Genomic DNA, 27,999 nt, shown 5'->3' on the forward strand with positions numbered 1-27,999 from the left:
AAAAATCTTTGATTTAAAGAATTGTGTGTTGGATATTGAGTGGGTGGGACACAATGCTCCCTTTGTAGACAAACTGTAATGATGACATGGTTTCTAAATGACAGTCGTTGTTGAACATACGTGTGAATGGGTGAATGTAAAACTGTACCGTAATAGAAGGGTAATCAAGACTATAAAAGGGAATATAAATACAAACCATTTAGAGAAGCTGATTAAATGTCTGACTGTTTAGCTGCAGTGATGAGAATAAGCGTCAAGCATCAACACAGTCACTCCTTTGTCCCTGTCAGGCTCCTGTAAATTGATTTCTCTGGTTGGTCAGGAGTTAATAACTTGAATCTGGGTGGATCAGCACTTAGATAGAACTGGCTGTCAACATTTTTTGACCATTATTTTTTACACTGTCACCTCTTTGTTCCTCATGACAGAAAACTCCACCTCCATCTGATGAGCTGTTTTCAACTAAGATTAAAAAGAAAAAAGAAATGCAGCTGTTAGAGAAATATTTCATATTATTGTCCCCTTATGGCTCTAACTGAACACTGAAGTGTAAAATGCCTGAGTCCACCACACACTTATTTCTATATTGATGCAAACCTGCTCAGATTAACACTGAGACCTGACACCTTGATGCAGAAACCATTATTTTATTTCAAACTTAATGTGCCGAGGCGCAGGAGCTGTAGAACAGAAAAATATGTAATGGTCAAATTCCATGTAAATGTTTCTTGTAGAAATACTGTTGCAAGTTGTATTAAAAAAAAAAAAGGGGAAAATAATTTTTTAAGTTTTTTAAGATTTAACATTTTTAGAAGTTTAAGAATAAAAACCAATATATAAACAGATAATCCTCAAAATGAAAACTACATCCATTAGACGCAATCTAAAAACTGATTCATAGGGCCAGCTGCTAGAATGTGCTCTGAGAAGGAGGTTTTCCCAATTTGTTATTTTATTGTCATAGTTGTTTGCTTTTATAACATTATTTGAAAACGCTCAAGGACACTGCCTGAACGCCAAGAGAAACCAAAAACTGGGTAAAAGCAAAGGGAAACATGTACACCCAAAATAAACATTTGGTTTCAACTGGATAGGTTCTCTCAAACAATATATTTTGCAGTTTATTTCTGAAAAATCATTATTATACTCCAAGCAAAAATCCTGGTCCACATCTGTTTACAGATATAACTTCTGCCATCTGTCATTTATGAAAGAAGAAAAAAAGAGCTAGATGAAAAATATGTAATGATGTGTAGACATGAGTGGGGATGGGAGAGGTGGAGGGAGGTGCTAACCCAGAAATGGCATAGCTGAGCTCTCAATATGAGAAAGCCGACTCGTGTGGACTTCATCTTGGTTTGCTTTAAAAACAGGTTTTCTTTTTCCAAGTTATTTTTGTTTTCTGAAGCTGATCTTCGGCACGCAGAAAGGGAGGCGGGACAGGGAGGTGTCCTCGCCGCTGACAACAGTGTGGGCTGGGTATTGACTAAGCTCTGCCCATTCCCTTCTCATCAGGACTCTCTGACATATCCGTCGTCTTCAGTCCCGCTCAGCAACCAGCTTCAACACCTTACCGATGGCGATGGTCTTACCTGAGGAGCAAACACAATCACATTTCTGTTCACTAATACATTGAAATCAAGAACTAATGAAATTTGAAATAGTTTTGAATCCCCCCAAAAAGGTGAAAATACCTCCAACTCACTAATCAGCTCTGACAGTTGTTAAGTGAATTGTTCACAAAATTTAGGATGATTCCGACACCGAGTGAACATCTGTAGGCCCCTTTACTGACTAAACTCTGACGCTTCTGGTTCCCAACCATTTCAAATGTTCCACTGGGAGATTTTTGGTGTGATCATCTCATAATTTCTCTAGAGATAAGGCTGAAATACAACAACAGACGTTTTTCCATTCCCAGAACATTAATTTATTTGAACACTGCTGCCACTGACATCTGCCATGTCTGTGATAGGATGTAAATAAGAAACTGCATCCTGAACGTTTTGTATGTACGTTTTGCAAATAAATAGTGAGGCGACAATGAGGGTCAGTGAAGACAGTGACTAACATCTCAACTCAGTGACTAACATCTTGTATCAGAGGGCTGATTGATAGGAGATTTTCACCTGGTCTCCTGAATATGCAGAAAGAATGGTGCTGCTAGCAAAGCGGGTAAAATATTGTCTATTTATCCTATTCTATAGAACACTACACTATAGAAACACTGAGGACTCATACAAAACTCCTCAAAAGATGAGTTTGTGTGCAAAAGTGTGAGAGTAATAATAGTAATGAAATAATTTTACTGTGTGTATCAGTTCTTCTTGGACATTTTCAGATACTGATCACCAGGAAAACTATGCTCATGATCGTGATACGTTCCTTCTCCAACTGTCAGTAGCAGATGCTTCTAACTAAGTCATATAACGCAACCATTCCCAAAGTTTGGGCTGTGGCCCTCTGGTGGGCTGTGAAGCCACTGCAGGTGGGCTGTGAGAGGTCATCAGAAAACGCATAAATAAAATAGTTTCAGATTTGTAAGTAAGCAATAAATGACCACAAAACATGTATGGTTGATTACATTTTTTCCCCCATCACTGTTAATGAAACAAAGCCATGAGATTTAAATTCCACGTTCTTATTTTATCTGACCTATATAGCAACTGTCATTGTATTTGCTGACGTCACATTAACACCTGAAAGCATCATTAGCGGGGAATCATAGGTGAGGGAGAACTTTGTTGTCTGCTGGGTTGAACAAGATGGATCAGAGGAAAGCTGCTAATGACAAAGGGGATTCCAAGGGTCAAACTGAATCATTCAATACTATAGAGAACTCGCAGAAAGGACTTAAGTAAGTATCTGTCGCTGGACCAGAGGACAGCCCAAAAAAGTGTGTGTGTGCTGTGCGCTGAGATGCAAGCTAACAAGACCCTGGGACCATGTAAATTGTGCCACCATTTAGAAACCATGTGATTCAATATCAAGTATATCGAGAAAAACTGCTTGAGGTGTCAGACTAGAGGAATTCCAGTATTAATGTTAATGGACATGTGATGGGGGGGCTTAAACACCTCAATTATATTTGGTAATGCATTAATAGTTTTTCTTCTCCCTGATATTATTGTTGTGCTCTGTTATACAGACCACAAGAACATATGTTTAACAATCCACAATTTGCACATTGTTATGGTTAAATGTATTGCATTGCATATGCCCATGTTCATATACAATTATTGTGCCTTTAAATTAAACAATATGTATGGAAATAGTTGATTCTAGTCCTGTGTGTTGATCATATAGTTGTGATTAAAAGGTGTGGGTGGGCCAAGCACATTTTTCAGTTCTGAAATTGGGCCGTGGCATTCTTAAGTTTGGGAATGGCTGGTCTAACGGATTCGTCTGTTGGCTGACATACACACATACTGGTGACTCGCTCCAGCAGGGACTGACATGTTGTAGACAGAGATAACATCTCTTAAAACAAAGCAAGACCCCAGATCAGTGTGAAGTAGGGTTGGCCATTGTTTAGGTTTTCTTGAAAGCACTGCAGACATGTACAGATATGTTTATGTTGCCTGTAATCAAAAATACAGGCAAAATAGTGAATATTTCTATATTAAGCTCTAGACAAAATACATGACACCAGTTAACCTGGATAGTTTCTTCACTGTTTGCAATTTGAACACTAATAAGCGCACATTCAAATGTAACTCCATTTATTAAATGTTCCCTCTTGATTTATTGTTGATTTTATCAAATTTAAAAAGGCAATTTTACTGTGTGTTAGTTTTTTTTACACAATGTACGGCTTTATTAACTTTCCAGTATGTGGGATAGAATCATGGTTATTTGTTTTATGGACGTTTATATTACCATTTTGAAGAAATAAACATTTACACAGTGGTTAGGTGAACCTTTAGAGACTGGTTTAAATCACATTAATGAAAATGAGCCCAACGGTGTAAAGATGGTGCTGTTTATTATTGGTTATTAGTGTATCCTCCCTTTCTGGAGGAAACTGAATTGGATACTTGCAGATACACCGTAGCAGCAGCAGCAGAAGAGGAAAGGCAGCCTGTTAACACCTGATGATACACCAGATTTCAAACCAGCCAGATAAAGTTCAAATTTAATCCCACTCAAAAGATCACCCCAAACCCCCCTGTGTGCACAAGTGCAAAGTACCTTCGTCCCGTAAGGTAAACCGTCCCATCTGAGGAAAGTCTTTAAAGGTCTCGAGACAAATGGTTCCTGCTGTGCGAAGACGGGCAATGCAGACCTGGTCCTGTTTGACGAATCGTGGTCGTGTCTTACTCTTCTCTCCTGACTTCTTGTCCACCATACAGATTAAGGCCTGCAGGGGGAGCAAAGAGTTCCAGGATACCATCACATAATGGACACAAATATGATTAAATAGCACATTGATTACCATCTTGAATAGCACTGTTGGGCTGCCACCACACAAACCGGTTTTCATTTTTTAAATTAAATCAATTTCCATCCAGGCAAGGATTTTATTTCCGTATCAGGAAATCCTATCTATACAAACACCAGTCAAATGAAGGCAAATTATTCGTTTCTGCTCCTCCAGACTAAAACACAATTCATGAGTTTTAAACTGAAATGTGGACAAGCAACAAGCCTCTGTTTTAAAAGCTTAGAATCTCTGGAGTAGTGTGGAGGCCAGGTGTAGAAATTAGGCTTTAAAAAAATGTAACCTATCAGTCTGGATTCAGCCAGACACTTGGATCTTACCGTGATTTGCACTTCTTCAATGCATGTGTGAATGTGAAGGACTGCGTTGTAACCTGGACAGATGATGGATTTGTGTTCAATGATGACGATCTGAAGAGAAAAGAAAGAATGATGAGAAGAAATCCAAAACCAACATGTTGCTTTAATGAGCACTTCAATATACAAGCCAGCTTACAATGAACAATTGTTATGAAGTGGACCCAGGTCTTTACGGTTATGGGCCACCAAGGTCAGTGTTTCCCCCAGTAAATGTCTCAGTCAAGGTGGTAAGCAGGTGGCGGTGCTGTTGGTGCGGTGCGTAGCGGCGCGGCGAAAATTTTGGGGGGTATTTTGCTCAAAGATGCCAGTACGCATGAATGAAATAAACAACTGTTTATTTCAATATAAATAAACAACAGTAGGTACAAATGTTGTGGAAAACATGCAGACACTACAAAATAAGGTTTAAGCCGGTTTTTAAGAAAAATCAAGCTGCCTCGGAAGATGAGTTTGTGATGTCGGATTCCGTTCAAATTAACCGCCTATTCATTGTGGACGGCAAGAAAAAAAAAGTTTTCGCGCATGCGCACCTGATTCTGTATGATTTAACATGTACGCAAATAAGCATCATTCTTTGTGCCTTTTTTACGTAAATGGTATGCCACATAAGCCTTTACGTTACATATCATTCATGGACCAATTAAAATCGAGATATTACTAGACATTTACGCAGCTTAAGGCCAATGTATGCTACTCCGAGTCCGTTGCGGACGGACGGACCCTTTTTGATTTATAGTTCTACGAGCCTTTTTGTTGTGAAAACAATTCACCGCCAGAACAGTAGATGGCGCAACTGAAGTCAAGCTTAGAGAAGCCTACCTCATGAGGTATATAGAAGAAGTCCACGCTGGTTTATTTACGTCCTCCCGGCTCCTCACACACAGTGAACGATGGCAGCTAACAGAAAAAGGATGTTGATGACGCGACAGTTTTTGCTGAATAAAGTGACACCCAGCGGGTCATAATCCTTATGTTATCGTGTCTTAACGCAGCGGTTCCCCGGTCTTGTTTCCAAACTGCGTTGCTAATTCAACAGCTGCAACAGCTTGAAGCTACACGGAGGCAGCTAGCTTCCCCCCAGCTTCCACACACAGTCAGCAGGGACACCCGATACTAACTACTACCGTTAGTTAGTATCGATCTAAAGTGTTTGCTTCTAACCTGACGGTGTTTGAGAAAGAGTGTCATGAGCCGTGGGATTAAAGTCAGCGGGTTTTTGCGCTGTTCCCACCGCAGTTAGCATGGTGGTTAGCCCGCTAGCCACGTTATGAAAGTTCGTTATAACAGTATGTGACCGTACAAACGTGCCGTAAGTGCTCTAACCAGCCATCGTCAGCCGGACAACGCCGCTGGCTTAACACACTTGTCTCATTAATTATAGAGTCGTAGTTGTGATTTTGGTTTATTGTGATGTAGGGAATGGAACAGGAAGTTTCCATTCCGAAATGCTGGCGTTAGCGGACCAATCACAGCCAAGGGCTATCTGTGGGCTCTCCGCCATTTCGACGTGTAGTTAGAAAAAGGAGAGCTGCACGAAAAGCTCTCCGAGGAGCCGCGGAGAGGCACGGAGAGGGCGTTCCACGTTGGAGAATGCGGTCCTATCTCTCCGTGTCCGTCAAAACGGAGAAGCATACATTGGCCTTTAGGCCAACGTCATTACGTTGGCTATGCTCATTCACGTCGCGTTACCCCCGCGGATTTTTAAGTCAACATTGCAGCTGCCGTGTCCGTGCCCGCAGATATTTCAGACTGGAGGAATTTTAACAAATTGGATTATAATTTAAAAAGGAACAGAATGAATAGCAAGAGAAAGGCCTGCGCCAGCCTTGGACGGTGTACAGCAGAAACAGGGACAAACAATGTTCGAGCATTTCAAACGGACAGGTAGCCTACATGAACGGAAGGATGCTAGCTAGCTGTGCTGTCAGTCAGACTGTCACTGGATTACTATTGTATTGCTTATTTCTACAGCCAGGGAGTCAGATTGGTGAGTCAGAAACTTTTTGGGGGTTTATTTAATAATAAAGTTGGATGAATTGATACCGAGTGCAATCCATTCTGCATTTTATATTCAATTGAGCAGTTGTGTTTTCATTGTTACTGACGGACAAACCTAAGCTCTGCAATGTGGATAAATGGTTACATTCTGATGCTGGACAGGTCCATGGGGCATATGCTACTGGTACTATATCTATTAAGAAAGTTTATGTAGTGGAGTTGCCATCAGTTATGCTGTAGTCCTACATAATGATGAATGCTGTCTTTTATTTTTAAGTTGAATAGAAGTAGTACCGGTAGTTTGAATCGGCGAAGGTTTGACTTGTTGCCTTACGTTTATTCTGCCCTCGGTGTGAGGGACGGGTCCGTTTAGTCGATGGATGCGATGTTTAATCATTTAGACCAAACTACAGTAGGCTACGGGCAAACCTGAAGTCACCGTCGTGACATTTCATATACGTCCCGTCTGTGTGTGTGAGTGAGTGAGCGAGTGAGAGAGAAAGAAAGGGAGGAACTTATTTGAAATCGGCCGTGCGTGCCTGTTTGTTGTTTATTGTTTTTGATTTAACAATATATAGGTTTAGAGAAATCTGGCTTTCAGAACTCAGTGCCTACCCACTCACTGACCTCACCGCACGTCACTGGCGGTAGATTGACAGGTGACTATGATAGACTATGCAACAATATATTCAACCACCAGATGTCGCCGTCTCAATTACACTCAAAAAACTTTATTGGCACGACTAATGTTGTAAACAGTATTACCTGAGTATTATCAATTCCATTTTTTTTTTTTTTTTTCAACTTTTTTTTTTCAATACATTGGTAGTCAAGGCGGGGCCCTAGTCTTGTTAAGGCGGCCGCCTTAACAAGATAGTGCTGGGGGAAACCCTGAAGGTCATTGTAGCATTTTATACATATGTCTTTTCGTGACTTCAACAGGATTTGCAGGTTGTGCTTCTCTGAACAGAATTATTTCTGTGTGCATATGAGCAGGGTTTAATGAAACCTCAACTACAACCTCACAACGCATATGAAGAACTTCCCAGTGAAGAGACAAGTTGTTTCCCGGTTGAATTCTTGAAATGAATTGCTCATATTCATAGATTCCAGGTAGATGTAATTCTTGGAGGGAACAACATGCTTGATAGCTCGACAAGGATTTATCAGATTTTTATTAGGTTTTCAGGATGCTATAAATTAATTAATACAGAGGGTTGTGACGAGCCCTCAAGGTTACATGGGCCAACTCAATGAGCCATCAGCTATACTCGCACCAAATACACATTTGGGAATACAGTTCAAGAGAAACGTCCTCAGATGAAATTGCCTAATAAGCTATTTAGACCCTATACCTTGAAAATATTGATATAAAAATAGGACATGTATATATCCTATTTTTTTTATCTAATATTTTCACTTCTACATGACATGCACCAAAGTCTTAGATTGAACCCTCCATTTGTTTGTGAGTAAATCTGGGTCATGGAAATCTAGTCTGCTCTTGGATGTGCTGTGTGACATGGTTTGTTAGTTACTCCTTTATTTTTCTGTAACAGTGAAATATAAAAGCACAGGGAAATCTTGTGCACATTAATTAGGGCAGCAATATATCTCTTAAAATAATTTTCCACAGCCCAAGGTAATGTACTCAAGGAGCTGCTTTAATTGATATTTGAAAGCCTGGATCATGGTAATATTAGTAGCATTTTAGCATGAACAATTATGTAACATAAATTGGTTATCAAAATAGATGCGTATCAATTAATCTCGTAATTACTGCCAATTAAGTGTGGATCAGTGAGAGCGGAGCTGCTATGTAGACTGACCTGGGCATCAAAGGTGCGCCCTGAGTGGCAGAGGTTCTCAGCATTACATAGGATAAAGCCCGGCAGGATCTCCTCCTCCTCAATACCCTTCAGACGCAACTTGAGGTTTTCCCCTGGATCAGCATCGTCTGTTTCCACATCATCCGACAGGAGACTCAATACCTCCACAACATGCTGCAGGAACATAGACAACAGGTGTAGATACATGGGATAAGACTTCGAGATAATTTATTTAATCAGAGCAGAAAGAAAACAAGTTTAGTTGAGAACAACCAGACAGACTAATCACTTGCAGCCAGCCAGCATTATTTGCAGTAGCAGTGACGACAGACCAATGTTCTCACTCTACATGTGTGGAGAGTAGACCAGAAAAAAAAAAAAACTAGCCAATTATTTTTATGCAGTATTTGGTATCAGTCATTTTTTTATGAAAAAGTAACTTGTCACTGTAACCAATTACTTATTTTCAGTTACTTTCACAACAGTGGTTGTCAGCAATTACATTTACTCAGTATTAGTTTAATATTGTGGTTCAAAATTGTTGAACATTCACAGTGTATTTAGTAACAACTGGATTAATTAATATCTGGACACAGGAATGAAGCAGTGATGAAGAATTCATTCTAAACAGAAAACCTGCTTGTTTTATCTGTCAGTACGAGTTATTTTCCTTCTGATGGTTTCTATAAAGTTTCTGTTAACACTCTTCCAGCAGATGGAAGAGAAGGATTGTGGTATATCTTACCCTGTTTGGCATCATGACCAGGTGCTGTGCTTTACTGATGCAGCCTGACTCTAGTTTGCCCAGAATCACTGTGCCCATGTCCTGGTGAGACAGAGCGACAAAGAGCAGGTCAGAGGAACAATCGATAACATGGTTACACTTCAGGTTCCAGTTGACATTTCCATTGCAAATAAAACTGATTTTGCTTCATGTCTGCAACTTAGTAGAACAACATCGTAGAAAACTACTGAAGTCAATGAACATACTTCACTCATTTTGAAGTATGTTCTGTGGGTTCAACAGTTCATATCATCTATAACCAGGCATTTAAATCCTTTCCAACCACTGTTTTTTTAGAATCTACTGTTAACCAAATCTCTACTCGATCTGGTTAAAAAACTGCAGACTTTCATTTAGACAACACTGCAACTCCAAAGGGGGTAACTACAGATTCTTACCTTGTATTTGTCTACAATAGGCAATCTGATGGGGCCATCGCTGGATCTTTTCAAAAGTGGCAAACTGTCTAAGTGTGGAATGAATGGTAAACCTCTGCAATGACATTAAATATGGACAGTTGTTAGTGGGGAAGCATGGTAAGAGCGTTGGTTTGACTATACGGTTTTCACAGTGGCAGCAGGGATCTGCTGCGGATCAAGCAAAGAGACTCACGTGTACCAGGAGCACATATCAGTGGGCTCCTTCAGGTTGGCTCCTGTCAGCCCGGAGCATGGCATGAAGTGAATGTCTTTCTTAGGGTTGAAGCCCACCTTCTTTAAAAATGGCACCAGTTTCTCTTTGCACTCCTCATACCTGAGGGTACAGACAACAGGGGAGATGTCAACATCAATGGAGGCAGCACCATTATTTAGGGTTAACACAATCTTACCTAACTCACAATCATCCAGTATTCAAAGGCCAAAATATAAGCTTCAGGATAGCGTTATTAACTAATGGGAGACACTGTAAACCAGTTCATTTGTGTCCTGATAAGGCCAACTGGTTGTTACGGCAGCTGTGAGACTACAATGATACATGTGCGATAACTATAATTTCTGCTCACCTGTCCAGGCTCCAGTTGACTGTAGGGTCATCCATTTTATTCACAAGAACTATCAGGTGCTTAACGCCAGCCGTTTTGGCCAGCATGGCATGCTCCCGTGTTTGGCCACCTTTCTCAAAACCAGTTTCAAACTCCCCTTTCCTGGCAGAGATCACCTGATGTAGAGCACATTCATTCAGACTGTGATTTACTTTAAGACATATAATTTTCATGATTCTCAAGACATGATTCTCTGCTGTTGAAAAAACACCATGTGTCAGAGAAAAGGTCATTTTGGAAAAACAGAAAAGCATGTTTCTGAACAAGTAAGGATGTTATAGGTTACAAAAAGAAAACGTTTTGTCGATATCTAGTTTAATGGTAAAAAAGAAAGTGCTTCACATGCTTTTTGTTCACAGGAACCATAAACTCTATCTGCATTTCCTCTCCCAACTTCTAGTTTTTATTCTTGGGCTGTGGCACCTAGCCAAGTGGGTGAGAAAGTATCAATATAGAGACAGTCCAGTATTGATGATGATCGATGTTTGAGCTCACATGATACTGTTGTTATTGGTATAACTATAAAGGATATTATTTTATGACATCAGTTATGGAGCTGAGTTTGCATTGTCAGTGAGAGGAAACTTTATAGTTCAAGTGATACGATGACAGATTTTTGCACTAGATACTACTATTGATGTTTGGAAAAATGGCCAATATTTACCTTCAACATAAAACTACACTGATACAGATCCCATACATCTACAAATACACCAGTTACTGTATGTCCAAAATAGTAACTATCAGCCTGGCTGACTTGTCAAATTGTGTCCTTTAAGGAGCTTTGTGCTAGTTATTTCATAAAAATGTTATGTTTCAATCAGTTCAACACTAGTTAAGGGTTGAACTGATGTTCCACTGTAACTCAACAATTTAACATGGCTGTTTATATGGTAAACTCACCAGAACCGCCAGGTCTGCTTGTGATGCACCTCCAATCATGTTAGGCACAAAGCTTTTGTGGCCAGGAGCGTCTAGGATAGTAAAGTGCTTTTTGTCCGTCTCAAAGTATGCTCGGCCCACCTCAACTGTCTTGCCTTTGTCTCGCTCCTCTTGATTGGTGTCCAAAGCCCAGGACAAATACCTGAGACAGAAAAAAATATTTCATTCTACGACATTCTATGTTGTGCCGGCTGATTGTAGTGGGAATGGCAGATTCTTTGTCACGTTGAAGTCAGATAATGGTGGTGGACCACGACCTACGTGGCAGCTGATTATGGATCCTAATAATGACTGGACTATAGTGGCATCCAATCTCTTAGGTTTCAACGTATTTTTACTCTGTTAAAGGGTTTTTTAGCAGCTTTTCCTTACTCTTGTTGAGAGTTAAGAGTTAAGGGCAGAGGATGTCCATAGTTAAAGCCCTATGAGACAATTTGGGATTTGTGAATATGGGATAAACAAATAAAATTTGATTGATTGATATTGTCTCTTTGGTCATTCATGGGAAATACACAGACACAAACAGTTCCTGGCAAAAAACTAAAATCACACAGATTTAGTGTTTGGCCATCATACATTTATAATAATTTTATTTATGCAGCACTTTTCTTAAACCATAGTTAAATGAACAAAACTATTTTCAATTAAATCTATACGTTTATTACAGTAATACGTCCACTCACCAGGTTTCTCGGTTCTTTTCCTTGGCTTCTCTCTCGTACTTTTCTAAGGTTCTCTTTTCTACCATGCCTGTTAGATACCTGTTGGAGTGGATGGGGAAATGCATATCAGCAGGTCAAAGGTTTGATTCAGTTAATATCACCTCTCAGGATAAAAATTCAGAGAGCACAAGAACACTCACATGATTTGTCCGCCAATGGTGGACTTGCCAGCATCTGGAGAGGAAGCACACAGAGATGGTATTTTAGCCAGAAACACAACATCACAGTGAGCCTCCAGATAAGCAGAGGAGTACTGATCGTCAAAACAAAACTGATCATTAAGACTGGAGCTAAAGGTAGCTAGTATCCTTGTTTATGTTCGTTGTCAGATACAGAGTAGGGAAGTCAATCAAACATATTGGTAGGTATTTAGTAACAATATATAGAACATCGCCAGTCTTCTTTCATATTTCATGTCACAATATTCCAGAAATATGCATTTCTTTAAAATCCCTCCTGTTAACACAATTATCCACTCACTGAACTACAATAGACAGAGGATTGCACTCACCTACGTGTCCGATGAATACAACATTGATGTGTTCCCTTTTGGGGGCATCTGTCAGTGTAGGTGGAGCCTTGGGCACTGGCATTTCCTCTTCCTCCTCCGTCATCTCTGGAGCCGTCTCCTCATTGGTAGCTGCCACTGCTGGTCCCCGGTCGCCGCCTCCTGGCTCTTCATCATTTGGCTCTGCCTCTTTTTGGTCCCATCGGCCCTCTATGGTCATCTTTGAGTCACCGTTCTCCAATGGAGCTGCACAAATCACAGGCACAAATTATTAACCATTTGTGCCTCCAGACAATACAACAACTTAACTGGGTTCAAATACGCAAAGGGTTAATTATATTTTCATCCCTCTTAATAACCCAGCCCCAGCACTTAAGTTTGTGACTATGCATATTTTCTTTGAGAGTGCATGATGTGCAGTTTGTTTGGGTGCCTTTCTGTCACTGGTACTGCATTAGCCAATGAAGTTAAAAGTAGAAGTTCTTTACTAGCTAAATCTGACTCTTCCTATCCTCACTGTCCCACTGTCTCAGCAATTTATTCAGCATTCCAGTTTGGTTTCAAAGATTAAGCGGTCTGTGGCTGAATATTTTAAAGTACAGTGACTAACTCAGTGCTGTACATCTAAAAATGCAAGCCATAAGCTTCATCATAAACATTAGTTACTCAAAGAACTATGGTACACACTAACTCAAGGTATGTCCCGAACATCCACTTACATCAACTGGTGGTAGGCAGAAATTAGTGTGGTAGAACATACAAGGGATATTCTACATCTTGTCCTATATTCCAAAATATTTATCTGGTTGTATTTTATATTAATTTAAAATAATATTATTTTTGGTTTTACAGTAAAATATCAAGCCGCAAAGTTGTCCCTATGAAGCATAGTTCTACCACAGCAGCAATGATCACTTAGTACTGAAGGAGACAAAATGAGAAACAATGACAGCACTCTGACAGAAAGCCTCCTCCACAGTTTAGCAGCACTGCCAAGAACAGGTTCTGGTTCAGACTAGAGCTGCTCGATTATGGAAAAAATCATAATCACGATTATTTTGGACAATAGCAAATATTAATATGTGCCCTTATTATGAAGTCTATGCTTTATTTTTTTTTGGTTCCGGTAAACACCGATGACGGCTGCGTGTCTTATTCCTCCGTGAAACAAGGATATTGGTGCCCGGTTATTCAAACCCTTAATGATGAGAACCCTAACATTCTATGACCAACTGACCGGTGCGGAGAAATGCGGGAGCTCGCTTGAGAATAGCGGTACGCGGCCGCTACATGGTCTGCCGCTGCCCTTCCTGCTTTTCCACTCGCGCTGTTTTTTTCACCGCCGGTCACCACACACACACAACTCGCCTCCTTCACTTTACTGCTGCTTGAGAGTGAGAGCCAGTCAGCTGGGCCGCTGAATGCTTTGGGGGAAGGACTGAATTGTCCATGCTCGTCTCTTTCGAAAAAAATGCCAAATAATTGTTTCAACTCGATCATAGTAGTTTTGAGATAATTTGACCACATAATCGTAATCATGATTAATCAAGCAGCCCTAGTTCAGACTGCAGAAAATATCACCTATACAAAGCTTGGAACTTGGGAGACACTTTGTTGGAAGATGCACAATTCTTTGTAGTTTGTAATTCAGACAGAGGCATATCTGAATCACTAGGTGTGTGCGCACCGTATTCACCTACAGCCCTTACACAACGTTGATTTGATCACTTTAGAGTTAGCTGTGCCTGATCTTTCTTTTACGCAACACAGACACTGGCCTGCAGCAGTTCATGTTTTCTGTTTGGTAGAAAATGTGCTGTCAGAGAGGTGCAGTTCACTGGTCCACACTAAAATCTTCTACAGTCAAATCTTATAAAGATCCTTTGGTTGAATTTTTAATATTTTTGTCCTTCTAAATAATGAGATGTTCTCCATTGAGTTTTGATGCATTTAAGCGAATAAGAGCACAAAATGCTCCTATTTACCTCTGCATTAATCCTGCTGCAATCCGAGTGTGCCGGTTCCATTGGAGCCCCAACTATTAAGATACCCTTTTTTTTCTCCATCATTTTGAGGGAGGTTGATTTTCTAACACCAGTCCTAAAAACTTTGGTCAGACCTTCACTGGTTTCCATTAGTGTTTTTTGTTAAATGCAGCATTGAGTTTATGTCTTGTGGTTAATCCTCTGATGTTCTAGATATAAACTTTTCACATGATCACAAACACGGAATTCTTCTTGCTGCACAGTCCAACAGTACTTTATCTTCACCCTACAATGATTTTCTGCTCACCAAAAAAATTCTGTTATTCAGCCCCTCCAGAAACGCTTGGTGGAAAAGTGTCCAATTACTTTTGATCAACAGCAAATTTTATTAAATTACAAAAATTTGGCAATGTTACATCTAGAATCTTATTTCAAATTGAATGTGCTGAACCCCCAGGGGCTTGACCAAATACTTTATGACTTTCTATCACAACATTAATAAGGATCTTATTCAATACATCATTGATTGAGATCGGGACACCTCAGTTACAATACTAATTTGATTGGATATGAAAGAGTCTCAGAGACATATTGCTGAGAGTTGAACAAGGAGTCATCTAATCTGGCTTGAGAAACTGTGATTCATAAGAATACCTGTTTGACAAAGCCATGTCAAAGAAATGTTTGTGTGTCAGTAAAACATTCTTAAGCTCATTCTCAACAACACTTCACAGGTGTTTCCATATTAATTTTAAAATACTTTTTGGGAAGAAAAAAGTTGGATTGTGATTTCTTTGGCTGAACCAAAGCTTTAGCTGTTGCCATGGTAATCCATGTCCCATTCCTAACTTTGTTACCCTTCAAATTGGTGACAAAGCTTTTGTCAATTGGAAAAGCTGTCCTTAGTTAACAGGTTTTAAGTCTGGCAACTAGGGTTGTCACAATACCAAAATTATGACTTTGATACTATAACTGCCAAAATATCACAATAATACTAACGATACAACAAATAATTTTACAGATGTGTGTTTGAGGGGACATTAAAGATGGATACATAATTAAAGGGCAATTTCTCCCCTTTATTGAAAAACATGCCACCTGAGCGAGTGTGTGGGAGCGGGGCCCTGGGGCCTGTGTGTGTGCACTGCCTTGGAGCGGGCTCGCGCACAAACACACGCTCCTGGTTTTTTCTGGCCTGCTACGATTTGACAAATTAATGTGACCTTCCCTCACGTTACTGTTCAATATATGAACACTGTACAGGGAGCCACTGCAGGGTCTTCACTGGGGGCAGTCATCATTTCCTAAATTGGAACAAAACTGATGAGACCCAATTCATTCAAATGCCAAGAACCCTGATTCAGATAAGGTAGCACATGATCGAAACAAACAACTGCTATTGATGATGCATCATTGGTGTGTGAGAGAGGTGCTCTGTACACAACATACGCTGTATGAATGTGTGTGTATGGGAAAGTGTGAGTTGGTTGTTAAAAAAAAGAGCTGCTCGTGTTTAACATTTACAATATTTCTTTAAAAAGTTAAACATTAGAAAAAAAATTCAAAAGATTAAAACCTTCATAAAGCAGGATTGTATTGTTTCCTATTGCATTGAATATCTCACAAATTGGCATGTGCTGACCTACAGGTGTAATACTACTCTCCTAAAATTACACTGATATAGTAATATGATTGTAATGTACATATTGTATTGTTTTTAATGTTACAGTCCACTTTTGTCTGCCCATATCTTACAGGCATCACAAACCTTTTGTGAATCAACCAGACATCTGCTTCCTCTATCACACACAGAGGCTTTTTTTTGTCCAACATTCACGCGAATGTGGGATGATCACTCCAAGTCATTTAGGGATTTCAGATATTTGGTTTTACTACAGTGAGGGGCTGTGACCTTTTACCAGCTGATACATGAAACCTTTGCATTACATCCTCTGTCGATTTGAACAAGGCCTTTAGAAAGATTTTACAACATTTAAGTAGTTAACAAACTAATGTTGTTGAAATGATCACTATACAGTTTGTTTTGTAGAAACCTGCCCGATGTGTGCATAGTCAACAAACTACGACCCAGACAAGTTGGCCACACCTCAACTTTAGCGGTCGTCAGCTGTAAACCACCTTTTATTTGTACTGTTAAATGTTTTAATATAACAATGTAAAAAACCCATACTACAGCCATTTGTCCTGGTATTTCTATTTAAATAAAGGACCAAATAAGTTGCAGCAAGCAGAATTGCTGTATGTATTGCTACAGTTGATAACAAATGTTCATGTAATGTTATTACTGTTTAATATTTTGCTGTTCGGTGCACACAATATCTCTTAGAGTAAGAAGCACAACCATAGCTCATAATCACATTTCACCAGTTCAAAACTCAGCTGAACGTTGTGTTTATTGTAGTGCTATCTCCCACTGAAATAATGCCATGTCTGTTTCAATTGATAATGAAACACTGTCCCTGTGTATGTGACAGAGCCACCCCCACACACCCTGTGGCATAGGTAGATGCACAAAGCCAATACTACAAGTCAACACAGTGAGCTTCAGCAACCCCTGATGTGAGAGCCACTATGTTAACCTTCCCCTGATCAGTGTGAGACTGCACGAGTCGGACAATGAGGTGAGCAGTAACAGCATGTGTGTGTGATCCATGGCATAGAGAGAACCCAGCTACAACACAGACTCCATACATACCAGGGCTTTCAGACACCTCCATGGTGGATATTTTCTCCACAGCAACTGGAAAAGAGAATGGATGAGTTAATTAATGTCTTATTAGCTGGTTTCCCTCTTCAGATGCTACTTTAAGTCAAGAATTTAGAGATTGCATGGACACACCAGAGTCTGTTACACATGTCCAGGACTTCACTACTTTGTTTCTGTCTAGCATCTCTGCACTGTGGAGCACTAAGTTCCATGAGGAGATACTGTCCATGCGCAGAGTTTGTAAGAACAGTAGTGGAAAACTCTAGGAACCCGCAGTGTGCTGAATAAGAGCAGGACAATGTTAGTGGATCAGTAAATATGGGAACAGCTACTGTAAAACGATAATAGTTTCCAAAGGCGACAAAGCAGCCAACCTAGTCCAGGTCACTCGTCCACCCTCACCCGCAGTCAGATGACACATTTCGCTCCACTCTTGACCAACAGTGCGTCAGAACATCCACGTCACGCACTGATGTCCCCTCTAATTTCCGCCAAACCCAGGGTGAGTTTGAATCAACTGGTTATGTTCGTTTGTCTATAAGCGACCATATGGATGTTATAATTTCATTTACTGTTAGGGGGAAACAATAGTTCTACATAATGTCCCTTCGCCTGAGCTCCGTGCGACACAGGAGACCGCACTATCAACGAATATGCTAGGTGGCTACCGGCTCTAACAAGCTAACGCCGGCTGCGTTGACTTTTTGCAGTTATGACAGTGCTCAAAAAGACAAAATAACACCAGTCTATTTCAGAAATATTAAGTGACATTAGCTGGAGGTGCAGGTTCTAGTAGGAGATAAACAGCATCGGACGCACTGAGTCAATTAATGCTACAAGAAACATCAGCTAGCAGCTAGATTGTCGAGCTTCAAGGAACGCGTGTCTGTAAAGTAGCTAGTAAGCTAGCAAGTACCCAGCCCAAGCGGTACATAGCGGCTAGCTAACTGCTAGCTAACGTAGCCCCCCAACGTGACTGAAACTTACCAGCGGAATCGAGATTTTTCGAGGGATCTTTCACGGTGAATGTCGGGACAAATTCGGCAGCATTTATATTGGGCACAAACGGCTTCGCATTCACATTTAGATTTGTGAGGTCTTCTTGAAGTTGTCTCTCGATCGTGGCCTCCACATCTTCCTCTTGTTCCCAGGAATCAGGGGCAGTGTCTCTAGCGTCCATCATGGGTCCTAGATTTTAACTTCTCTGTGAGGTTTGAGGGTGTATGTTGATGTCCGCCCAGATCCCGTAGCTAAGCTTTAACCTCGGAGCGATCGAGAGTCTCCAACCCTCACTGTGATGTTATCTAGTGATGTGTCCTTCTGCGTCGAGGCTTCGAAACGTGTGTCGCTTGATCTAGGAAGAGTTTAGTGAAGCGCGTATCCAGGCTTGTGTTGATGACGTATCCTGTGACGTCCAAAGCCTCGCGAGCCGGCCGTACCAAATGGAAATAGCTGGTCTGGCGTGCGAACCCCCCCTCACACACACACACATATTTTGTGGACTTCGGACTTTATTGCGCGTTTGTTTGCAAATAAAAGAAAAAAGAAACCCCCTGAAGCCTAGCCCTGTGGAAAAGTTGTAATTTTGAAATAAAAATGAATAAAATGTTGTCTCTATTTTGCGTTACATGTTACAAGTAACACATTCACATAACAAACTTCTCCCTAATTTGTTTCCACTTTCCTCTTTGACCCTGCTATTGTATCATAAAGACACCATATTAATACGTTCATAATTTATGTATTGGCATTACAAACACCATTCATTCGTCTATTCAATTCAAAGCTTCACACACCAAAGCCATGGTGTCATTATAATCACTCTGCCTTATTCATTATTCGTGTGCAAGTCCCTTCCAGCCACACATACAAACACACTCACAAGACCAAGACGTTGCAATTACAACTTAATTAACATCACACACACTGTAGCAGCAAACAAACACAACCTTGGACAAGTTTCTGATTTGTAAAAGTCAGGCAACCGAGGCGCCAGTTGCGATGAAGCCAAAGCTTTGCAAATATGACGAGAGCTATTTGCAGTTTGGTTTTACCGACACTGGCACAACTGAGCAACGTCCTCAGTGTTTTTTGTGTGCCGAGGTGCTGGCAAATGACAGCACCTCATGAGTCATTGAGTTCAGTCTCTTCATCGATGCAGAGTCCACATCGTGATGCATCTAAGAATCGAGACATTTCCAGACCTCTAATGTGGAACGTGGTGAAACTGAACCCTTTCAGGACTCTGAAAAAAAACCCCAAACTTATGAAAAACAAAACTTGCTCTGCCAGAGTGTGCCTTTTGGCTCATTTTGCTGGTCCCAAGCCCGGATAAAGGAGGAGGGTTGGACGTAGAGCTAGCAATGCCGCCCCACTTAACAGTGCAGCGCACATCATCCTGCGGCGCACATCGTCCTGGGGCGCACATCGACGTACATCGTCTTGAGGCGCACATCGTCTCGCAGCGCACATCATCGTGTGGCAGACAGGGCCGGCCCTAGCACATTTGGCGCTCTAGGCAAGCTTCACTCCTGGCGCCCCCCCCCCCCCCACACGAAAACTTATTATAAAATTATTTCTTTCTTCGTCGAAGTTGCTTGGACACACACACTCTAACCATAAGCCTCAATGTGCTAGCATGTTCTGACAACACCAAGGAGGTTCGTACCTCAATTCTTGCCTCATTTTACCCTAATGTTAGATCAATTTTTGTAATGTCAAAGTATTGGTTGGAGATATATGTTATGGGTCCCAAAATTGATACCACAGCAACAAAGTATATCTGTAGAATACAGCATGAATGCAGCAGCAGTAACGACACGGAGCATTCAGTTCCACATCCAGACTGCATCTTATTCAAATTAAACACAATTTCAAGTACAAGCATTTCTTTGAGTGTAACTGCATTTTTAAGTGCATAAAACATACATTCAATTATTATGGTGTCTCTTTCCTCCAAACATCTTCATATACATCATCACTCATAAAGAAATATAAACATTTACAATATAGACCTATTGAACATTTATAAGGCAAAATAACAATTCATGAATTACAGAGTCTGTGTGTGTCGGAGCTGAACTACACACTGTAAAGTAAACAATATACTATCGCGACCCGCCTGGAAGACGACGTGCAGGTAAAATAAACACATATACAGGCGAATGTAGCCCCGCCCACCTAGTGCGCGAGTGTCTCTCCTCACTGCCCAGCGGAGTTTCTAAGTTTTACCAGTCAACACGTCTCAATGACACCCGTGGTGATCAAGCGAGGCTTTAGGAGCTAACTTAGGTGACTCTCACCCACTACTGCCCTGTAGAATACAGGATGGAAGCAGCAGCAGGAACGACACGGAGCATTCAGTTCCTCATCCAGACTGCATCTGACAGTACGGGGTGCAACTGCTCCGTGTCATTTACTGATTTCTCTAATGAAACTACTTAAATTACTGTCAGAGTAATTAAATACAATATTTTTGGCCATACCACATAGAGATGGCGCAGTTTTTGGCGCCCCCCTCTGAGTGGCGCCCTAGGCAACCGCCTATGTCGCCTGTAGGAAAGACCGGCCCTGGTGGCAGACATCATCCTGCTGCGCACATCATCACTGCACATCATCCTGCGGCGCACATGATGGCGTGGCGCACATCATCTTGCGGCGCAGGATGATGTGCGCTGCACGATGATGTGCGCCAGGATGAAGTGTGCCGCATGATGAAGTGCGCTGCACATCGTCCTATGGCCCATATCATCGTGCGGCGCACATCGTCCTGTGGCGCACTTCTTATTCTTCTTCTGTCCACTTTATATGGATAAATTCACTTCCAAATGTGGGTATATGCTTCCTTTCCATGTAAACAAAAGGGAACATGCTCACTTGTCCAAGGGCGCGTATACCATTGTAGGATTTGATCTCTTTATAAAAAAAAGTGTTTATTTTTGAATATATTTCAAATTTATGTGCGGCGCAGGATATGCGGCGCAGGATGTGCGCTGCAGGATCTCCGCATCCAGTTTTTTTATTAATTTGATTTATTAAAAAAAGTTTTAATTATAATTTGTTTAAAAATACAGCGCAGAGCCGGGGCGCAGAGCATATATTGCGCCTCAGGATTTGCGCCGCAGGATATGCTCGCGCAGTTTTTTTATTAATTTGATTTAATTGAAAAAAAATAAAATGATTTAAATATATTATTTATTTAAAAATAGAGCGCAGACCCGGCTCGCAGGGCGTAGAGCCGGGGTGCAGAGCCGGGGCGCAGCCACCTCACTGACAAACACCTCGATGTCAGTGTCAGAAACTTTCACTTCCTCTTCACATCGCATGATGGCGTGCCTCCCTCAGGACTCACGGTGGAAACCCATTGGTCAGCTCCATAATTTAATATTCGTGACGTGCTTTACATTGATCACTTATAGTAGAAATTGGGAGTGGCGCAGAGCCGGGCCGAGCCCTGGCCTCTGTAAAATTACCAGGAAACTTCCTAGGAACTTACCAGGGACAAAAGTCTGGGAGGTAAATAGAGAGTTTAATTCTGCGTGGACAGATTAATTTGCTTTCACTGCCAACGATTAAGGTTTACCTGTATGCTTGATATGTGGCGAGGAATTAGCGAACACAAAAAAACGTAATGTTCAACATTACATAACTTCCAGCAACTTACCAACAATTTAGACCACACGTGCTGCTTACACGCTAACCTTCCGCACACACCCACAGGACCGGCAATGCAAAGAACCATGAATATTAAAAGATGAAGCTGACCAATGGGTTACCACCCTGAGTCCTGACGGTTGCACGCCATCAAGCGATGTGAAGAGAAAGTGAAACTTCACCAGTATTTATCCATTTAGAGCATCGGACCGATTCCCTCAGGTCAGTGGATCCTTGCCTCCACTCTGGGATATTATTTGGAAAGTTTCTTGATTTGCTGTAAGTGATCTTCTGTGCGCTCTGCCCACTGCACAACCCATTTCTATTTATAAATGGTCAAAGCAAAGAACGTCACGAATATTAAATTATGAAGTTGACCAATGGGTTTCCACTGTGAGTCCTGGAAACCTCTGCGCTCTGCGCACACTGTTCGCCCAATTTCTATTCATGTAGTTATTTTAAATGGTTCAGAGATGACAGTTAATGTCAATTTGTTTGAATGCGTATGCAGAATAAGACGGGACGGGAGGCTGAGATATCAGAAATATGCAATGTATTTAATAGATGCAAATGATTTAAAACAGACTGCAACAACAGCAAATTGACATGTACAAAGATTGAAAGGCTGGCCTGGACTTGATATAAATGACAGCTTAAAAAGAGACATTAGAGGCTCCAGACTCAATTGTACAATGCTAAAATATCTGAAGAAAATCACTGCAAGCGATATACAACAACAAAATGACAAAAATGGGCCTCAAATTTATGGAGCCAATAATTCACCACCATTCAAGTCACTACCACCGAATTGAACAGTAGTCATCCATATATATTGCACCTTTCCATAGAACAAAACAAAATAAAATAAAACACAGAAAGAAATAATCCAACCAAATAATCTAAATGAAATCTAAAGTGGGAAAAAACAGTGACCGTAAGTATTTTGCTGGAGTCAGCCCTATAAAACAAACATGTTATAGTTAGGTCACACAATTTAAACACGTTTATCATAATATTTAAAAACATTTACAGACATAAAACACATTCTTATCTCATACCTTTAATTTATTAAAATAAAGCAGGGACAGCGTGCATCAGAGGCGAAGCAGACACCTTCGCACACACAAGCACACAGACACAGCTTCACGCTGGGGTCTAAGGACAACTTCAGTTCAAATTTGCGGACCCTTTTTTGTGATCTCCGTTAACATTATGTAATGGGGTGTTATTATATTCCAGGTAACTTTAAGAAACCCTGCAGTATCGTCTCAGGGGGATGTTCCAATTGCCGACAATGAGGAGGGGGGATATGTATTTCTAGTGCTTTCTTATTTTCATTTTATAGCCAATGATTAGGCTAAATCAGTACTTACAAAAGGAGTAATGTTTTATGTACCTTTTATTTTCATGTGTATATGTTGTATATACGTATTCTGGTCTGTGAACCCCCCTGTCGCGCTGTGGTACGTGCCGCTCAAGAACCTGTCTCTCTGTCTGCATTTGGAGCTGAAAGAGACAGGTATGGTTATGGAGTGTTCCACTTCTAAGTGTCATTGTTACGTTTAATGAAAGAGCAATATAAGATGGCTGTAACGTGTAAAGCGCGGAGTTATTTCAGAAGTTAGGGCTGCAGTGTTTTCCCTTTAAAGTGCGCCGATTCGCGCCGCAGCAACCCGCGGTATTATGGGAAATGTAGTTTTCTTGTGGGATTTGTACAGTACGAATGTGAAGTGCATTGTTTCTTTTCATATGTTGTTTGTGAACCCACATTAAGTCATTGTGTATACTCTGTGATGGGTTAAACATGTAAGGCAGGGAATATTTGTTTATTTTGTCCTTTGGTTTATATAATTATTTCATGTATCCTTTACAGCAGTCTAAGGAGATGTGAACTGATGCAGTCCCTGTTACATGTTTCATCATTACAGGTATGATTGTCAAATTAATCACTATACGATCATTGCAATTGACTGGTTTTGTTTATAATGTATATATGTTTTGTTATACTCTGTCTGCATTTGGAGCTGAAAGAGACAGCAGTCTAAGGAGATGTGAACTGATGCAGTCCCTGTTACATGTTTCATCATTACAGCTGAAAGAGCCAGTAAAAAGATATCCAAAGAGAGCTGTGGTGTCGGGGTGATTTTGCGGTGTGTCGCAGACTCACTACATATTTGGTGCCATGACCCGGATCAAGAGATCAGTTGCTGCAGATCGCCGGGAAGCTTCTCTACATTTTCTCGACATCACAGGTGCACAGAACCTGGAAAAACGGACCCTGCACAGTATGTCCTTTTCGAACAGTGATGACCCTGAAGGGGCTGCAGGTGTATCTCCTTCACGATATGTCAGTGTGCCACAGTCAGATGATCTTATGTCAAATAATGGCATTGACTCTGTGAATGTAACTCCTGTTCGCAATGAGGGTAATACATTGAGGGCACAGAGGGGAATCTCCGGGATGGGACGGGGAGCTCAGTTGGCTAATTTGATAGAACCGAGTGTCAGGGCCTCCCCTGTTCAATAAACACTCCCCCAAACACAGCCCAAAACCTTGATTGGTCAAAGATGAACCTAATCCTCCAATCTGACATTAAAGAGCCACCTCACTTCAGAGGTGAAGGCTCAGATCGATGCACTGTTAGTGAGTGGCAAGAAATTATGCAAACATACCTGGCAAGGAAGGGCTGTAGTTTGTCCGAGCAAGGCAATGAAGTAATGGACAGATTGATGGGGCGAGCAAGAGATGTCGTCAAGATATGCATCCGTAACAACCGGTTCGTAAGCATTAGCAGAGATCCTGATGTTATCTTCACTATTCTCAGAGAGCACTTTGGAGATGCAATCTCGTCAACTACCCCGCTACAGGACTTCTACGAAACTATACCAAAGCGTTCAGAGAGTGATTTAGATTACTGGATCAGACTCAATAAGGCTAATGATCTTGCTGATGAGTGCCTACGAAGACAGGGAAAGAAAGTGGAGGATCCATGTCATGAAGTAACCATGATGTTTGTTAAACATTGCCCTGATCCCAGCCTGTACACAGCCCTCAGAAGTAGACCTCTTGAGAAATGGACTGTTGGAGAGGTTCAGGAACTGGTTGACAGCCACCACAAAGACAGGCAATCAGCCAGGGCATGTCAGACACGAAACACAGTCAAAGTTAATGAGGATGTGACCCCCAATGCTTGGTGCATGGCACAGCAGCCAGTTAGTGCTAATCAGTCTACTAACCTTGAGCCAGCCTCTTTGAGTAAAATGATCTCCCTTATGGAAAAGATTCTTGCTAAGCAAGAGCAGAGTCAAAGCCAAGCCTGGGGTAGAGCACAGGTGGGTGAGGCCACCACAAACTTAAGCTCATGTAGAGTCTGTAGAGCCCCAGATCATTCATCCAAGGCCCACTGCTTTAGAGAAGGCCTATGCTTTAAGTGTTATAAAACAGGACACAGAGGATTTGAATGCTCAGAAAAGAGACAAGCGAACAAAACAAATGTAGCCATGCCCCATGTGCCAGACCCAGCTTTAAACTAAAGGGCCTATGCCAAAAGGGGGATTGGTGTGGGCACAGAATAAGACACAACCCCAAAGAACCCTGCAGATTTTGATACTGAAAATGAAACCTATTCAAAGCAGCAAGTGATCCACAGAAAAAGAACCACACCACTAGTGGTGAAACCAGATGGCCTGGCACAGGGGATTGGTTACCGGAAAATAGATGACGAAGACGATCTTTTCTATGCCACAGCACTAGTTGAAGGGAAAGTAGAACTCTCAGCTCTTGTAGATAGCAGGTCCACAACCTGCACACTGAGTGAGTCTGCTGAACGCAGCCTCCGGAGTGGCAACATTATCGATGGAGAATCAAGTCATCCAACAGAAAAAATTCTGATAGGTTGTGGGGGTAATGAGGCCAAACCTAAATGTACTTATGAGTTGAACATAGATCTACTTGGTTGCAAAATGGCTGTCTCCTTCCTAGTTGTTCCAGGACAAATAGATGATATGATAGCAGGATCAAATGTGATGAGACACGCAAAGAATAGTGACTGGTTTTGGGATAATGTTTCACGGCCAGCCAGAGAAGATTCTCGAGAACCCCTACTTGACCTGCTGTCAAATGTTGCACGCTGGCATTGCGAAAGGATACCAAAAAGGGTGGGAGCTGTTGTGCTGAAGCAGTGTGTGACCTTGGAGCCGCAACATGAACATTTACTTTGGGGAAAGCTAAAGGAGAAAGTGCCAGTGTCTGTGGAAGCATTGTAATGGTCGAACCTAGTGAATCTCGGTCTGCGCCAAGAAACGTGTTAGTAGCACGCACTGTCTGTCCTTTGCGGGGGGATAATTGGATTCCCATGAAGGTGATGAACCCCCTTGATCGTCCCATAGTCCTCCGCCGTAACACCAAGCTCGCTCAGTTACACGCGTGTCTAGCCCTTGAAGAATTACAACTCGACGGTGTCAGTGAAGGGTCTCCTGGCAAGGCAAAGGCAGTGTTGGGCAAGAGTCCCTACAAAACTAACCTTGTGGTGGGATCCAAACACAATGGGTCGTAAAAGTGTGGCCTTTGAGCCAAGATGAAGCCAGCTAAAGTTTTCCCTCTAAGATCAAGCATGGAGATTGTATCTTCTGGTGATAACTTAATACCTGGGGTCTCCCCAGAAACCCCTGCTCTGCTCCTGGCCGCTCCCACTCTCCTTTGACCTCTGACACTCAATTGGCTAAAAGCCAGCATCATCCCATAACCAGCACCTCAAGGAGGCTGGGCCTCCACAGGTTAATAAATGCTGCTGCTCATCAATAATCGCTCTTTCTCCCTGCTGAGGACTTTGACCAGGACCCTTCGGGGCCTCCCAGATGTTCCAGCTCTAAAGGGGGCGACATCCACAAAAGTTTGTTTTAGCTTCCCTTTTCTTTAATCTTAAGTCAACACTTATTTTGAAAGACTATTTTTGTTTTAACTTGAAAAGGCAGCACACAGGAAATCGCTCGCAGGCCGAGCTCAGAGACTTTCTTTTCCACGATCTCCAAACCAACTGTGCCACCGCTGTTCATCCCTGCAGTAGAGACGAGGCAGAATTCCGTCAGAGAAGAGACGAGGCAGAATTCCATTCCAAGAGCAAGAGAAGTTCGCTGTATTCGGCCCCCCGGCTGACCTCCGTTGCAACCACGAGACCCACCTGAGCACCGCTTAAGAGGCCAGGACTTCACTCAATTGTTTTCCAGGAATCCGCCATTCAAGCACGCATCCTGAGGTTTAACGAGAGATTCACTGGACTTCTGGAAAACCCGCGCCCCACGCGCAAGCAACACCGCAGAGGTCACAGTAAGAGGCTTTATTGTCTGGGCAGAGACTAGTTTAAATACTTAGCGTGTCATTTTATTTGAGTGTGTTTGTTTGTAGATCGCTGATCTTTTTTTATCCGTGTTACACGGCAGACCGAGAGGTCACATCCGGTTCCTTTGTCTACTATGTTCTGAGAAGCGCGCGGTAACAAACCGGCGTTTCCTTTTTACGTGTTACTGTCAGAGATATAGTGCGGAGATTTACATCTGTTAAAAGATAAATCTCACGTAACTACGCCATAGCCACTTCCCCCTTTTCTTTCTCACACACACACAGACAGGCAGACACACACGACCACACACACACACACATAGATACCCCGTATCACATGCGTGGTCTTAATTGTGATAAGTGCTGCTGCTGTTGTTGCCATCTTTGAAATATTGGAGTTTGATAAATGAAGAATCATTGAAATAACATTAACTTTATTTCCCTTTTTAATAAATACTTTTGTAATTAAAGTATTTGTATTTCTGTGATTATTTGTGCATATGTATGTGAATACAGCTGGATTACTATAGCCTGTGCTCGAACTTAAAACCCTTCATTGTTTATTATATAATCATTAATATTAAATATTGAGATTATTAATTTAACTTTTATCACTTGAGACTGATAACTATAGTTTGACTAGTTGGTCCCTGTAACCAGGATGGTGCCC

General features: G+C 41.5%; 2 protein-coding genes across 2 annotated transcripts; one reads left to right on the top strand and one right to left on the bottom strand.

Moving 5' to 3' along the window:
* Positions 1-631: 631 nt before the first annotated feature.
* Positions 632-18,723, bottom strand: gspt1l (G1 to S phase transition 1, like). Its single transcript, XM_062407391.1, has 14 exons — positions 18,326-18,723; positions 17,327-17,371; positions 12,629-12,871; positions 12,258-12,291; positions 12,079-12,156; positions 11,357-11,537; positions 10,415-10,569; positions 10,024-10,164; positions 9,810-9,903; positions 9,373-9,453; positions 8,628-8,801; positions 4,762-4,851; positions 4,192-4,360; positions 632-1,592 (listed from the first exon to the last, which is right to left on the bottom strand). Exons 1-14 carry the CDS (start codon positions 18,519-18,521, stop codon positions 1,540-1,542), a joined length of 1,734 nt encoding a protein of 577 aa, XP_062263375.1. The 5' UTR covers positions 18,522-18,723; the 3' UTR covers positions 632-1,539.
* LOC133970531 (uncharacterized) lies at positions 17,789-27,991 on the top strand. The gene is made up of 2 exons (XM_062407392.1): positions 17,789-17,840; positions 23,865-27,991. The coding sequence occupies exon 2, from the start codon at positions 24,560-24,562 to the stop codon at positions 25,523-25,525; it is 966 nt and encodes a 321-aa protein (XP_062263376.1). The 5' UTR covers positions 17,789-17,840; positions 23,865-24,559; the 3' UTR covers positions 25,526-27,991.
* Positions 27,992-27,999: the final 8 nt, after the last annotated feature.

This window comes from Platichthys flesus, chromosome 16, assembly GCF_949316205.1.
Source record: "Platichthys flesus chromosome 16, fPlaFle2.1, whole genome shotgun sequence".
NCBI lineage: Eukaryota > Metazoa > Chordata > Actinopteri > Pleuronectiformes > Pleuronectidae > Platichthys > Platichthys flesus.